The following is a 15,977-nucleotide window of genomic DNA, read 5'->3' as shown; positions in this document are numbered from 1 at the left end:
AGGACCAAACCCCTGCTGAAAACACACATGGCGGCTCGTAAAAGACTTGACGAGAGGCTGATTCGAGAAAGGGAAGCTCTAAAATCGACAGCGCTTTGCCCTCCTCGCTCCTGCCCGGATCTTCCCGGTGATAAATCGAGACGTTTATTAAGTTCTGGCACGCTGTAACAAGATGTGTGTGACATTTAGCACGACTATTTCTCCTTTGAAAATCTCCCGGAAAGTAAACACCGGGACACTTTAACATCGTTTACCTCATTAGTTAGTATTTCGGTATTATTACGCAATAAGTCGCGTCTGTTATAGAGTCTGTTACGTTATATAACGAGCAGTTTATTCCAGCCAGCATGAATAAGCATAAATGAGCATAAATTAAGTGAAAGATGTTGATAAACCTCTAAATTTGCTAATTACAATTTTAATTGCTGATGAGAACTTATTTGTAGTCATGGACGGAAGAAGTAAATGTTAATTAATCGAGATGGTGCTAACTGGTAGCTAATGTATGGTGTAGTGATGATGAAAAGTGCTGTAAATTATGTAGGAATCTTAACATGAACCACCATCAGACTGGACAGAAACAACAACGACAACAAAAAGTGCTTGCGAATACCGAGTGCGCCATGAACGATGTGTTCTTATTGGTTGAGAGATGTACTGATAATTGTAGTCTTAATTCATGCTGTTAGGATTAAACGTGCATTATTATTTCACGTGTACGACGAAGACGATACTAACAGGTTAAAGATCTTTAACGGCCAAAAAATAAAGAACGATGGGACATTATGGAGACGCAGAGTAAAACCGTGCTTCAGACCTGAATAAATAGGTGATCCAAAGTTCTTGGGACTCTCTGTAGAAATGCCACAAAGTCAAATAAATGACCTCCTCCATGATACGAGTTCATTCTGTTGTAGCAAATGATTTACTTCTCTAACACCTCGGGCCGATCGGACGGCGCACGTGGCTCGACTTCTTCGGTTCCCCGCTCACAACACAAGTTTCGACCTGCGTTTAGATCCCGTTTGACCTCTCAGTAAACGTGTTTAGAGACATTACAAAGAAAAAAAAAAAAAAAATCACTAGCGCTACTGGTGAGTGTACGTAGCTAGTAGTTAACCTTTTGCTAACGTGCTAGTGCGATGAAGCTAGTACTTAGACATGTAAATCAAACAACTGATTAGCGCGTCATTTCGTTAAAATAATTCGCTTTAATTTGTATTTGGACAGGCCACACTCACAAGCAACAAGTGTGACCGTAGAGCACTAAATCAGCTGTCGGCTTCAATAAAAAGTAGGAAAATCAAGTTCTGGGTTCTTTGTATTTCATGTAAAAAAAAAAAAAATTTAAAATAATAATATTGCATCTGTTAGAAAGGACGGTGCCAGAACTTACTGGACGACTCGTTTGTCATTTAATTATCCATCATTAACGTGACGCATCCCTTATCCTTACATGTTATTATATCGGCAATATTTAAGCGTCATTGTGTGTTGGGTTATGGGTTATTGTTTATATCTGGAACAAGGAGACCAAATGAAAGGAAATAGTCTGGATGAAAAACACCTCAAGATATGTTTGTGTACATTTTCTATCAATTTGAGCCAAACTGGCAAACTTTTAGCCCTCATTTCTCTCACAGTGTAACGTCACGTCACGTCAGAGTGACGCAAGTGTAGAAACTTACGGATAATACTTCCTTTACACCCCCATTTCAACCGCCCCCCCCCCCAAAAAAAAAACAAGAAAAAATAATGTTTATGTATTTACCGTTCAAATATAAGTCAAGTAAGTCCTACATAGAAATTGTGCCATCAATATGGGGCATGATCTGTTTCACTGATCGTCTCAAATGTCTAGTCGCGAAAACGGGCCAAACATTTATATAACATCAGGACATTTTCTGCTTTAAACAAACCTTTTACACGTCATATCAAAAAGAACGTCTGGACACAGGGAACTAGTGCAAACGGTGAGGAGGAACGAACGGCCTGGTCTGCTTGGGACGAGGCAGGCACACAGGAGAACACTGATCCTTTTTTTCCCTTTCTTTTCTTTTCTTTTTTTTTTTTTTTTTACAGCCATTGGAGACGACAAGGAAGGGGGAAAGTAATAATAATAATAATAATAATAATCCACTGACTGATTCTCAGTCAACCAAAATGTCTAAAAATATTTACTTTTAAAAGACGGTTTGAGCCGGAGTGGAAAAGTGAGATTGATAGTTGGAGAGAGAGAGAGCAAGAGAGAGAGAGAAGCGTGCAGACAGGAAAAATAAAGCTTAGAGACTGAACATATCGTGTGAGAAATGAAGGCTGGAACAATTGTTACGGCTCTTCCTCTCACCGAAGGAGGGGAAGAAGTTCACACACTCGTTACTGTCTCTGGATTTAGACCAAGTGTCACATGGGAAATGCGAGAGGAGACGCGAGAGAAAGGATGAGAGAAGAAAGAAAAAGGTGTAATGTGAGATACAAACGATAAGAAAGAAAACAGAAGTGGGAAAAAAAGGCAGAAAGACAAAAAAAAAAAAAACTGCAAGAACAATTAGAAGGAAAGACAGACGAGAAGAAAGCAAGTGAGAATGAAAGAGAAGAGAGAGTGATGAAGGGAAGAAACGAAAGTGAGAGTGAGAGAGAAAATGAAATGAGAACGCGAAAGGGAGAAAGTGTGTGCACGCGCGTGTGTGTGTGAGAACGAGAGAGAGAATGACAAGAGGAAAATGAAACCGATAAGACGGAGAAAGAAAAAGTGCAACGAAGAGAGAAAGAAAGACGGAGGAAAGACAGGGAGGAATGACGAGGAAAGCAAGAAAGAGGATGAGAGTGATACAGTGAGGAAAAAAGAGAGACGCTCAGAGAGAGGTTGATGGAGGAAAAAAAAAAGAAAGAGAGCGTAAATGCCAGTTAATGAGAGAAAGATGAGAAAATAAGAGTGAAAAGAAAGAGGGGAGAAAAAACAACTGAAAAAAAGAAAGGGACAATGTAAAAGAGTGAGAGTGTATCTGAAGCTGAAAGCCATGTCTCAGTGAGAGCGGTACGAGTTCATGTTGTTCCCCCCCATTGCCTCCTTTCCTTCCTCCGGCTGAAATAGATCAAGTGAGAGATGGAGAGAGAGATCAGGACTGCTTGAGCCTCTTCCTGGGCAGGCCGAACGGAGGGCACTGAGCCGAAGCCAGAGCGCGGAAAGCCTCGGCCACTAAGTGTGGATGAGACTGGATCATTGCCTTCCAGCCCGGAGTCTCCATTATGTCTGCGGCGTGGCTGTGACACAAAGAGCACAAAGACATCCGAGTGTTAACCCCACACACGGTCAGAACCCATGGAGCAATTAAATCTAACGCTCAGCAGAGATCAGACGAGAGACAGTGATTAATCGTGACTGCTTTATAAACATACTGCTGTAAGAAGCACAAAACACTCGAATGAAAGGCTGCGTCCCGATTCGCCTACTACCCGTCAAAAACATCATCCGAGATTAGAATCAGCACGTCCCGAACGCGAGCATGTTTAACCGCGTATCCGGTGTACCAGGACTAAATATAAATAAAAACAAATCAAGAGTATGGGAAACGAAACGATATAGTATAACTTATATGAGATAAGGAATAACAAATGAAGAAAACCTGAAATGCGACGAGGAGGTTGTTTACGGTGACGGTGTGCGTAACTGAGCAACGGCGCCCTCTACGTTCTCTTCCGTTACAGCACGTGTTAGTACGTCCCAGTATGTATGTACTCTTTCGTCACTTTTAGTGCATAGTATAAGTATTTACACGGTATTTGGCCTCTTTCGCATACACGACCTCACAGACGTCTACGATTGGCTGATGTCGCTGTGATCGACAGGGGACAGAGCGTATATGCTCCGCCCACCCACATCCACACAGACAGTGCTGCTCTCTCGACTCCCGGCCACGGATTTGACTGTGGCAGTGTTGAGATTCAAACTCACGCTTTTCTAGACAAATATACACGAGTGGTAAAGGTGGAGAAACAGACAGCCTGTTCAATTCTGACGAACGAACGATGACACAAACCTTATAACCAGGACCTCAGGGAAGGAGACATAAAAGAAATGAGAAGTGCGCAAGATGGGTGTTTTTAATATTCCTAAACTGTTTCTGAAAGTCTATTAACATCATAAATTCTGAGATATGGAGAAAACTAGCAGAGACTGACGAGGTTTTAGCAGCCAAAACCCAAAACAATGAATTCTAATGCAGCTCGCTGGTGCTGATAAGAGCTTGTTATTAATCTTGTATGTGTCTCTCTCTCACACACACACACACTCAGGCTAATTACATACTTGCTATTCCAGTATTTTCCATCCTTGCACCCCAGCTGTCGGAGGACGCTGCACCTAGAGAGGAGATAAAAAAGAAGAAAAGAGAGCTAGCTAACATTCAGCGTGTGTAAACAGTGATGGCAGCGGTGATTTATCATCGAGTGCCGCGTTTTGTTGTTTTTTTTTTTCCTTCCTGAAGCCGCACTTGCCTATTGATAAAATCGATGGCTTGAGCTTTGAGCTGCTCGGCGCTGTGCAGGTCGGCGAGGATGAGCGTGTCGGCTACGTTCTCCACACACAGGCTGCTGCACAGAGACTCCTCGCACATCACCTTTAAACGCTCCAGAGCGTACTACACACACACACACACACACACAAACACGTTTCTTCACAAACCCGAGATGAATTTCTGTCCGATGAAGACGTTAAAAGTTCACTGAATCTATAAAGTGGAAGAGAAAAAATAATAATGAAATGCTATGAGGATAATGTCGCTAACACGTAATAGACGCCGATGTTAATTTGTGTCCCTGATCACAATGTGCTAAAATAAAATAATCAGAATTAATAACAAAAAGCCCAAATTTATTATTTTTTTAAAATAATAATCATTTCTATCAAAATGTAATGATTTCTCAAGCCTACAAATGACTTCAAATTTTTTGATGACGTCACCATGTATATTTTAATTTAAAAATACATTTAAAAAAAAAAAAGATGAAAATGTTGCTTTTAATAGTGAGAAAGATAATACATAAGATATCTCAAACATAAAAATCAGATTTAAAAAAATGTGTGAGATTAAAAATCATTTAAAGCATGTATTTATAAAACACACAAAAAATTAAAAAAAAAAAAAACATTTGTTTTGAATAATTAGCATTTAGTAGTAGTATTTCAGAAAGGTAGTATCATCTCAAATGAAACTAGCGTTTGTTATTACTAACCGGGACGACGTCAAACGCACGTAATGCGAGCGTCAACGAAAGTACATTTCTACAGTTTGCTGTTTATCAGCGTTACCAACATGACCTCAGTCACCATCAGACGGAGGCGTAATCGTCAAGCGACAGCGGAAAAAAGTGTGACCTCCATGTCCTCTAATGCAGGGGAGCGTTTTATATTAAATGCCATAAAGAAGATTGTAACCTGTAAACTTTACAAAGCGGAGCTCGTGTAGCACGGAAACACGACAGTGATGCACGAGCACAAACTTCTGCTTATATCTAAAATGCTCCGTTGTGTTCAACTGGTGCGAGGCGCTTAAAAAGTTTAGTTTCGTGCAAGTTTATTGTCATTACATGCTGTATTTGCGAGCTTGCAGTGTACATTCTGTTGTTTATTATAACGAGAGCGATCTGTAAGTGACCCGTTAGTAACGAGGCCGTGTTGATCCTCACTCGCAGCGTAGACGCGGTGATACACAGTGGCGGCGCAAGTAAGATCTGTAATGTGTAATTAAAACGCTGCGATCAAAGTAAAACACCACGCCTAAAGGCAGCGAGTAACAGAATCCACAAGGTGCAGTGAAAGTGAGATTTTATTATTATTATTATTATTATTATTATTATTATTATTTAGGACTGCAGATTAATTATCAGTGCTTTTTTGTGCAGCCATAAAAAATAATGCAAAAATACTTATACAATCATTTAAACTAATACATGTATAACCAACTATATACACATGTAATATATATTATATAATATACATATAATATATACATAGACTTGTGTTAAAATAAACAGCGGTGTGTTTGAAAGTAAAAGTGAATTTTATTTCCATATTTCAAATGTAGTGGAAGCATTACACATTCAATTACAAATCAAAGCAGTAACATATTTTATAGTAGCGTTATTTTTTTTTTACAGGAAGCTGCTCAAAAGGAAAAAAAAAGAAGCAGTGTCGGCATTTTTCTCTTCAAACCTCTTCAAACACTTATAAACTGAAGAAATTTGTCAACGTTTAAGTTCACTTTAAATTACTGAATTAATATTTAGTTTGCGTCGCATCGAGTCAACCGACTTCTGGCAGCCCAGTTCCTGTGAATTTTTGGGTTTTGCTTCGGACACTGCACTTTTACCATCACCCCATGAGTTTTCAGAGGGGTTGAGGTCAGGGGATTGAGCTGGCAACTCCATTACCTCGATCATTTTTGTCTGGAACCGAGATGTCGATCGATTACTCGTGTGTGTGGGGTCGCTGTCTTGTTGAAACACCCATTTCAGCAGCGTTTCCTCTTCGGCACAGGGCAACATAAACTCTTCGAGTATTTTGATGTATTCAAACTGACCCATGACCCCTGGTATACCATAAACACACCCAACACCGTAGAACGAGAAACATCCCCATACCATGAGTTTTGTCGATGACCCCTAGAGCCGTCGAAAAGAATTTCACTCACATCAGTCCACAGAATTTTACGCCATTTCTCTTTGGGCCAATGGATGTGCTCCTCGGCAAACTGCAATGCCGGGGCTTCTTGCCGATAGCTTCACTTTGATCAAACGTCTTCTGACTGTAACGGTACTTACAGGTTATTTTAGATCATCTTCGATCTTTCTTGAGGTGACGATCGGCCGGATCTTTGTCATTCTGACTATTGTTCGACCTGTTTTAACAGGAGTCGCTCGCTTTCTTCCGCGTGTTTCGGGTTTTTGTCGGCATTTTAAAGCATTTGAGATCATTTTAGCTGAGCGTCCGATAATTTGCTGCGCTTCTTTATACGTTTTCCCCTCTCCAATCAACTTTTGAACCAAATTCCTCTGAACAGTGTTTGGAACGGCCCGTTTTACTTAGGAATTCAGGAGGACATATATAACAACGTGTGCTAAAAGGATGATCAGCATTATATAAAAAGATAACTCTATAAAAACGATAGAAATGTGATATTTATTGTAGAATTCTTACACAAATACTGAAAATGTAATTTACCATAAAGACCATCTCGCTCCATCACTTACTTTATCAGCCGCTGCCAACAAACTGTCGGCCATTTTCTCCAGATTTGGTGCTTTCCCCGTGTATATAAACCCCATCATTTCTCTAAAGACATCTGGCTCGACGTCGCTGATGTCCACCCAGTTCTGTGTGTGAGGAAATAAAGAGAAAGTAAGTACAGATAAAACAGCTGCTGCAAACATCTAGTAATCACAGTGAATGTGTACCTTCTTGCTCTCCTCCATCTCATGCTCAAACATGGCGTTAAAAACCGGTGATCTCGCTGCCAAGAGAGCGATAAATCCGTCAGTCATATATTAGGAATGCCTGAAGACATGACTTATTTTCTTTATTGTTTCCCCTCTCTATTTTTATTGTGACCGTTCGTTAAGATTACTGAGGCAAGCTCAGAGTCCCTTTTTTAACTTGTCTGGTTAAGCTCACGCACAGTTCAACATGGAAAACGTTTTCCTCATTTATACTGAAGAACACAACTTACGTCTGTAACACCGAATCTAATAAACAAGTTTACTCAGTTCTTGTTTTTAATGAAAAGAATCCATTACCTAAGTGATATAGTTTTTAAATGTTTAAGGAGATTTGGGGGACTGAACCAATCTAGTGGACCAAGTAGCACAAGATCTTGGAGGACCAGTGTGCCTAGGATACGGAGGATCAATCAGCCCAAGATCCGGTGGACTAATCCTCCTGAACTCTTATAGGACCAGTCCACCTGAGATCTTGGGGGACTGACCCGCACGAGACCTTAGATGCTCGAACCGCCCGTGATCTTGGGTAACCAAACTGCCTGAAATCTTACAAGACCAATTTGCTTGAGACCGGATGGATTCATCCATCTGAAACATCACTGGACCAACCCACCCGAGATCTGGTGCCCCGATCTGCCTGAGATCTTAAGACACCAACCAGCGCTTGCACTTCCTGTAATCTAAGACATTACGATCTGCCTCCTGCTGGAGACTAAACTGAAGATGGCTGTAGGTCTTTACCTGCCAGAATGGATTTGTGGGCTTTGAACTCCTGCCCCCCCACACACAGTGTGCAGTCAGTGAAGCGTGAACACTCCCACAGATTTCCCAGATCATCTGAGAGTTGGCACTCAGGAACTTTCAGCACATTTGTGTTAGATTGACCTGAGATATTTACAGAGTCCTGCACTACACTCACCTAGAGCAGGGGAGAAGCAGAAAGAGTAGATCGGGAATGAATCCCAAACGCTAGAGCAAACATAAATAAATGAAGGTGTTTTCTGAGAGTGCACATATTCAACAAACAAAAAGCAACAACAACAACAACCATGCAAACGTAAACATCGTAAGCAATGTTTTCACTTTTATAAAGATATAAATGATTAGAGCTTGGCGGGCAAGGCAACGAGTCAGCACACACAAACCCAGTGTAACCCGGTTCTGAATACGAGGAACTTTCCCTATTGACATAACTTCTGAACTTGAAGTCTTGACTGTGTGCTGATTGGTTACAGTGGTTTTAGGGCAGGGGAATGAGTGCCTATACACTACATGTTGTGTCATATCAAGTTTGTATATTTGATAATACGGCTACACTGATACAACAACGTTAAGCAGTTAGCATGCGACAAGGTTTACAAACCTATTTATTATTTTGTACAGGAAAACTGTCAGCTTATTGCACCTTTAAGAGACTGAACGCTGTTCATAACGCTGTGTGAAGGCACTATCAAACAGTGTGAGAGAGAAAAAGAAAACCACCGGCAGCGGTTTAACAGCCACTGTGTTTCTCACTTCCTCATCTAGAGAGCTGTCCAATTAATGATGGGAAACAGCCTATCTGCAATTTGCATCTAATTTGCTTTATTAAATTGCCAATTTCCCAGCAAACGTTGACGCTTGAAGATCTCATCGGGACTCGCAAACTCTCTTTCTCCAGACAATATCCTCGTAATTATCTGCAAAATGCACTTCTCTGCCCCCCCCGATCGCTTCGGTATAAGAGTGGGCGGGTGCTCGTCACTCACAGATGATGAGGAGGAGGACAGGATCGTATAAGACGCCTGATCATTTACTCAGAAATTCAGAAAGGCACAGCCGTCCCGACTCGCTCAAGCAAACAGATAGTGAGAGATTTATGATTGATGTAACGTTTAGGGAAGGAGTCTCCAGTGTCAGCGCTTTTTGCGACATACGTTAAAAGGTGCTTACAGTGCATTATGGGTAGTGCAGACAGCACCAACAGTATTTTTTGTTTATTTTTGAATAAGAACACTAAGTAGAAATCATTTTCAGACACGGTTTAGCACTCTACCTCACAGAACAGAGTGAGCTTGTCGTCTGGAAGAAGGCCGTTCGCTTCGTCGAGAAGAAAATCTCTTCTAATAAACTTTTTGAAGCCCCAGTCTTTGCCTTGGACAAATCGGTAGGCTCTTTGGCTTTCTGTAAAGGAGAACAAATCCGTCACGTTTAAATTTTAATAAGACACTTTTTTTAAAAAAAGACTACAGATAATGGCTGGTTTTGTTATTCGAAGTCAGTAAAAAAAACCCAAAACAACACTGTTTTTTGAACAGGCAGGCAGGCTTTTACAAGGCACAGAGATATTAAACATACATCGCTATTACAACTGATGTAAGCTGTGCTTTATGGGTGTTGTGTTATTTTATTTTTTTATATTTCTTATGCTATTACTTAATTTCTTGTACAGCACTTTGGTGAATGCGAGTTCTTTGGCCAATGCAGGTCTTCCTTGCATGTTATTCCTCATAAGGACTATCAAGAAGTTGTTTTAGTACAAATCTAGCTCTTAGTACACAGCCTAAAGCAGTGTCTAAATCTCAGTCCTGCACATTTGGCCACCAAAACACTAATTACAATTAGGAAAATGCATAAATTATAACATAAATATCACTTTCCTGTACCGGTTACAGCATCTGCTAGAGAGCAAAAACATTTATTACAATCAGGAAAGTGTAACACATGCTAATTAGCTAAGGTTATGGTGAGGAACAAGGATTATGTCGTTACAACAATTGAGTAATATATAATGTAATGTATGATGAGGAATAAACAATGAAGTTTACAGCAGAAGAGGCTCGTACCCATAGCTTTAGTCTCCTCTCGCTTAGCGTTGAGTAAAGAAAACTTAAACTTCGCACGCACTTCACTTTTGGGACAGCTAACCAGGAGAAGATACAGTGACAGGTAGTCTTTGCTTTCATCATCGAGTCCTTTTGGGTTTACTCTGAGGCACCTGGAACAAATAACACGCACACACAACAAATATTTAGAGCTCACTTCTTAGAGGTCTGAAATTCTGACAAATCTGCTCGGTGAGCTAAATGATTTTGAAAGACCCCGTCGTCTACTCGTGAAAAATCTGCCAACCTCAGAGACTTGAACTACACAAAGGTGATTTTAATACCTGCCCAGAAAATCCACTTAAGAGAAACCCAGTTTAAACCAGTTCTGAATACCAGGAACTTTCCCTATTGACTGTGCACTGAATGGTTACAGTGTCTTTAAGGGAGGGGACTGTGTGCTGATTGGTTAGAGTGTCTTTAGGGGAGGGGACTGTGTACGGATTGGTTACAGTGTCTTTAGGGGAGGGGCCTGTGTGCTGATTGGTTAGAGTGTCTTTAGGGGAGGAGACTGTGTGCTGATTGGTTAGAGTGTCTTTAGGAGGGGCCTGTGTGCTGATTGGTTACAGTGTCTTTAGGGGAGGGGCCTGTGTGCTGATTGGTTAGAGTGTCTTTAGGAGGGGCCTGTGTGCTGATTGGTTACAGTGTCTTTAGGGGAGGAGACTGTGTGCTGATTGGTTACAGTGTCTTTAGGAGGGGCCTGTGTGGTGATTGGTTACAGTGTCTTTAGGGGAGGGGACTTTGCGTTGATTGGTTGGAATGTCTTTAGGGAAGGGGACCTGTGCTAATTGGTTGGAGTGTCTTTAGGGGAGGGGACTCTGTGCTGACTGGTTACAGTGTCTTTAGGGGAGGGGACTGTGTGCTGATTGGATAGAGTCCCTGCATACCGATTTGCATACAATCCGTACTAAAGAGTATGGAGATGAGAATTACTATGCCCCAAATTGTAGTATGAGGAAATGAGTATCACAATTCTGAATTGTTCTATTCTCTGTGTACACACACACACACACAAAATATATATATAAATAATCTCACCATTTCATTTTATCACTGGGACCTGAAGAGAAGGTGGAGCTTTTCAGTACTTCACCCATCTCCTCTCGACAGAAGCTGAAGTTGTTAATGGTCCACATGTAGGAAAATTTCACTACTTTTACCTGCAGTGAAAAACACACACAGACGGAGACACAGACAGAGACACAGACAGAGACACAGACAGAGACACGAGTATATTTATATGTACAAGGTAATCTGATTAGTGAAAGAAAATCAGATCTGGGCAATAATCTGATCAACTTGTTTACAACACTTCAGTAATCTGATAAAGAGAAACAACTGACATCGTCAACAAGGCACTTGTTAAAAGTAATTTTTTCTGTGGCTGAATCTTAAATGTTGTTATATCAGGCATCTAGTGCACAACCTAGGCTATGTCCTAGTGAGCACATGTAGTGAATAAGGAGCCATGATTATAATGTTTCATGGGGAATCTTGTGCACTCCGTCAAAGGCCTAGTAACTCAATTTTTATTCTTTTGCGCTGAAATCGGAAGCGACCGTGTACTTATTTGTATCTGACTGTGCTTACCTGTGTGTAGCACCAGCTCTCGGCCACAGGGCCGCTGCTCATCTCTCCCTGAGAAGGAGGAGGAGGAGGAGGAGGGGGAGGAGGAGGAGTAAGGACACGTGACATCTGACCTTCCTCTGTCTGGACACGAAGCCCGACGAAATCTCACCACTTGACCTTTATGTGGAAAGAAGGAGCAAAGTCGGGGCTTAGTGAGAACAAACGGCTGCAATTTCTCTGTGCATTCCTGCACATCCGGAGCTTCTGGAAATATCACTCCAGAGACCTCGCCATCAGGAAGTCATTACATGTGTGAACGAGAGTCAACGTTGAGCTGAACGAGTGGACGAATCTATCAGGAGGAGAAAGGGCGTGCACGGCACAGGAGAGCACACGCTCGACTTAATAAACAACAACAACCACCTTGATTTACACTGGACCTTTAAAACTCAAATAAAAGAATGAAGAAAGCATCGAGTTTCATTTGTTTGGCTAACTCCGTATCCTAGCAACAGTTTGTCGAGCGGCGAGACCATATAACACAAACACTGCCATACATAAACATCATATATTATATTATATTTTTTCCACTCTGTAAACGGCCTATAATGTGTGTGAAGATTTCATCCAGCACCTCTTGTTTATTAATTTGTTTATTAATTTATTTATTCATTAAGACCAAATCAGCTGAGACTACACTCAAAAACAATTCTATTTAGATTGAGTTATCTTAAGTTTCAGTAAAGAACAATATTTATTTATTTATTATTTTAAAAGAGAGTTAATGAATGCCTTATCCTTTATTTATTTATCTGATTATTTATTTGTTCATTTATTTGATTTATTTACACATTAATAAACTGAATTAATTGATGTCTTAGCTTTTACTGATTTTCGTTTACTTATTTATAAATTATTTATGTATTTTAAACAGTTATTCAATGCCTTGGCATTTATTTATTTATTTATTTTAATCAGAGCTCATTGATTTTTTAGTTTTTATTTATTTGTTTATTTATTTATTTTAAACCAACTTAATGTCTCAGCCTTTAATTATTTATATTTTACTTATGTTTTTTAAAATGTTAACTAATCCCTTAGCCTTTATTAATTATTTAAAATTTATTTATGCATTTTAAACTGAATTAATTCATGTCTTAGGCTTTATTGATTTTCATTTACCTATTTATAAATTATTTATGTATTTTAAAGAGTTATTTAATGCCTTGGCCTTTATTTATTTATTTATTTATTTTTATTAGAGCTCATTGATTCCTTAGTCTTTATTTATTTGCTTGTTCATTTTAAAGAGATAATTAATGCCATAGACTTTATTTATTTATCTATCCGTTTATTTATTTATATATTTTAAACAGAGTTAATGCCTTATCCTTTATTTATTTATTTAAACCCAAATATAATTTTATTTTTATTACTTACGTTTTAAAAGCAAACAGTTGATGCTTCAGTCAGCATTTATTTATTTACATAATCAAGTTAGCGGACTAAATTGCCAAGCAGAAAATGTATTTATTTATTTATTGTAAACTGAATTAATTTATGCTTTAGTCCAGCACAAAATGTACTTATTTATTTTATAACTGAGTTAGTTGACACTGTAGTCCAGCAGAATAGTTATTAACGTATTTAAATTAAGTTAGTGTTGTTTATAGCTGTTTTGGCGTGTGGTGTACGTACACAGGTTTACATTATGTGTGTAGAGGATTATAACGAACTTGTAAGGAGATCTTCTCCATGAAACGCTAGTGTTTGGGCCACACCCCTTTGTTTTGGAGTAAATAAGTGGTGCTGGTTTGTGCAACGTGTCTGTACAGGTCTAACACAGGCCCGGACTCGTCTAATGCAAAACTACAGCAAGGGGTTTATTACAGCTCAATTACAAACAGGGATATTCGGGGGGAAAAAACTACTTTCATTTGAATACCATTTACTTATCGTTTGAAAAGAGAGAACGAGAGAGAGAGAGAGAAACAGAGGGATATATATATATGTCTGAAACTAGGAGCAATTCACACTCATGAATCTTAATCAGCGAGCCCGATTCTCTGAACCTGAGATCTCAGTAAAGTTCTCCCGGGGGAGGGAGGGGAACCTGACTTCAGATCAAAGTAAATACTGAGTAGAACAGACAGGTACAGCTGGTTGTTTAAATTATTTGTGAGTGGATCTGAGAGATTCAGATTGGATTTTACACACAACACACCACACCACACCACACCACAGGACAGTCATTTAAGACGGTGCCAAAGATCTGAACTCCTGCAGTGTGACTCAGGCATTAGAGGAGCATCAGCATGGCCTCTAGATGTTGTCTAGTCCAGCAATCATTATCATCATCCGACTGGACCATATTTACAATAGTGTGGTGTATGCTTATTTAACCGGGATATTTAACGACTCACCCTGAGATGATGGAAACGCTTCTCTTTCATGCTAACGATGAGCAGGTTTACAGAACGAGCCCTGGAATTCTGCCTTCGTCCCAACCTGAGGGAGTACACAAGAACAAAAGAACACAGTTCACACTCGGGTAGGAGGCGTGGCCTAAACCGTAGGTTAGAAGTGATTCGGATTATAACAGTTCACACTGAGGTAGGAGGCGTGGCCTAAACCGTAGGTTAGAAGTGATTCGGATTATAACAGTTCACACTGAGGTAGGAGGCGTGGCCTAAACCGTAGGTCAGAAGTGATTCGGATTATAACACAGTTCACATTTCATTTGTATATTTAATTTATCCTGCTTTTTTATACCAGTTACTTCATTTCCCCTACCTTTTCTACATGGAAAAAATTATTTATTTATTATATACACACACATACACACACACATATACATATTATATATATATAAATAATTTTTAGCATTTTTGTACAAAATTCTATAGCATCCCATTTTGGTACTTTGTCAGAAAATCTCAGGAAAATTATATATTATTTGTAGTATTATTAATATATATTACAGCACAAACAAATAATTTGCTTAAATTTGATACCACAAACATCCTAAACACTGACTATCCATCCACATAATCAACCTGCTGTAAAAAAAAAAAAAAATAATAATAAAAATATATATATATTTATACTAAATATTATAATTTTGTAAATAAATGAAAATATATTATTTAAAATTAACTTTTTTACTTTTATATTTCACAATTAATAAAAATTTGTAGGTAATGGGCTAAATAACAAGGTAATAAATGTATTTAATTAATTAATTTTTGCTTTATTATACATACAACAACCCAAAAATATAAAATAAATAAACCAGGAATATAAATTTGATATTTAAAAAAAACTCCTTATACATATTAATTAAGTCTGGATTCTAAATATATATTTTATATATATATATATATATATATATATATTCTGCCAATCCAAAAAAAACTCACTACATATGAGCTATACAAAACTAAAAATAAAAAAAATGACTTTATACAAATTCACTTATGCAGGAAACACCGAACTGAGCTAACTGGCTACCAAAACAAGCTAAGTACTAGCTCGGCTAAGCTAAGCTAAGCTAACACAACATCCTTAAACTAATAACATGAAAGAAAAAGTCCGCGGACACGGTAACAAACCTTTCTCCGCCTTCTCCATCATTTCAACGCAGATTATTTAAAAAAAATCCTCGAATTGTCAAAACTTTTGGTACGCGAAATTCCCGTGTTTAATCCGTTAATCAGCCAGTTAGCATGTTAGCTAGTTTCATCCCAAACACACCGAGGTTGAGCGGAGCAGTTCGGAGCATGCGCGCTGATGAGGAAAAACTGCGCATGCGCATTGAAGGGTACACATGATCCGACGTTTAATACCTTTTTATTATTATTATTATTAGTAGTAGTAGTAGTAGTAGTAGTAGTCTACAAATATATAATTTTCATCATGTCTTGTGCATATGGTCTAGTTTTATCATTTTTAGTTTAATCATTTAATGTTTAATAAAAATGTAATGATGACTGTACAATCTAATGGTTTGTGAGTACAATTTATAATAAACAAAGTGAGAAACAAACA

General features: G+C 38.9%; 1 protein-coding gene across 1 annotated transcript; it reads right to left on the bottom strand.

The window, feature by feature from the left end:
* Positions 1-847: 847 nt before the first annotated feature.
* On the bottom strand, positions 848-15,725 carry spopla (speckle type BTB/POZ protein like a). The gene is made up of 12 exons (XM_053626137.1): positions 15,542-15,725; positions 14,354-14,438; positions 11,952-12,107; positions 11,400-11,521; positions 10,323-10,474; positions 9,533-9,660; positions 8,239-8,416; positions 7,456-7,511; positions 7,252-7,374; positions 4,498-4,640; positions 4,310-4,363; positions 848-3,264 (listed from the first exon to the last, which is right to left on the bottom strand). The coding sequence occupies exons 3-12, from the start codon at positions 12,054-12,056 to the stop codon at positions 3,120-3,122; spliced, it is 1,206 nt and encodes a 401-aa protein (XP_053482112.1). The 5' UTR covers positions 12,057-12,107; positions 14,354-14,438; positions 15,542-15,725; the 3' UTR covers positions 848-3,119.
* Positions 15,726-15,977: the final 252 nt, after the last annotated feature.

This window comes from Ictalurus furcatus, chromosome 6 (genome assembly GCF_023375685.1).
Source record: "Ictalurus furcatus strain D&B chromosome 6, Billie_1.0, whole genome shotgun sequence".
NCBI classification, from domain to species: domain Eukaryota; kingdom Metazoa; phylum Chordata; class Actinopteri; order Siluriformes; family Ictaluridae; genus Ictalurus; species Ictalurus furcatus.
The sequence above is the reverse complement of the archived record's forward strand: the minus strand, read 5'-3'. Positions and strand labels throughout refer to the sequence as shown.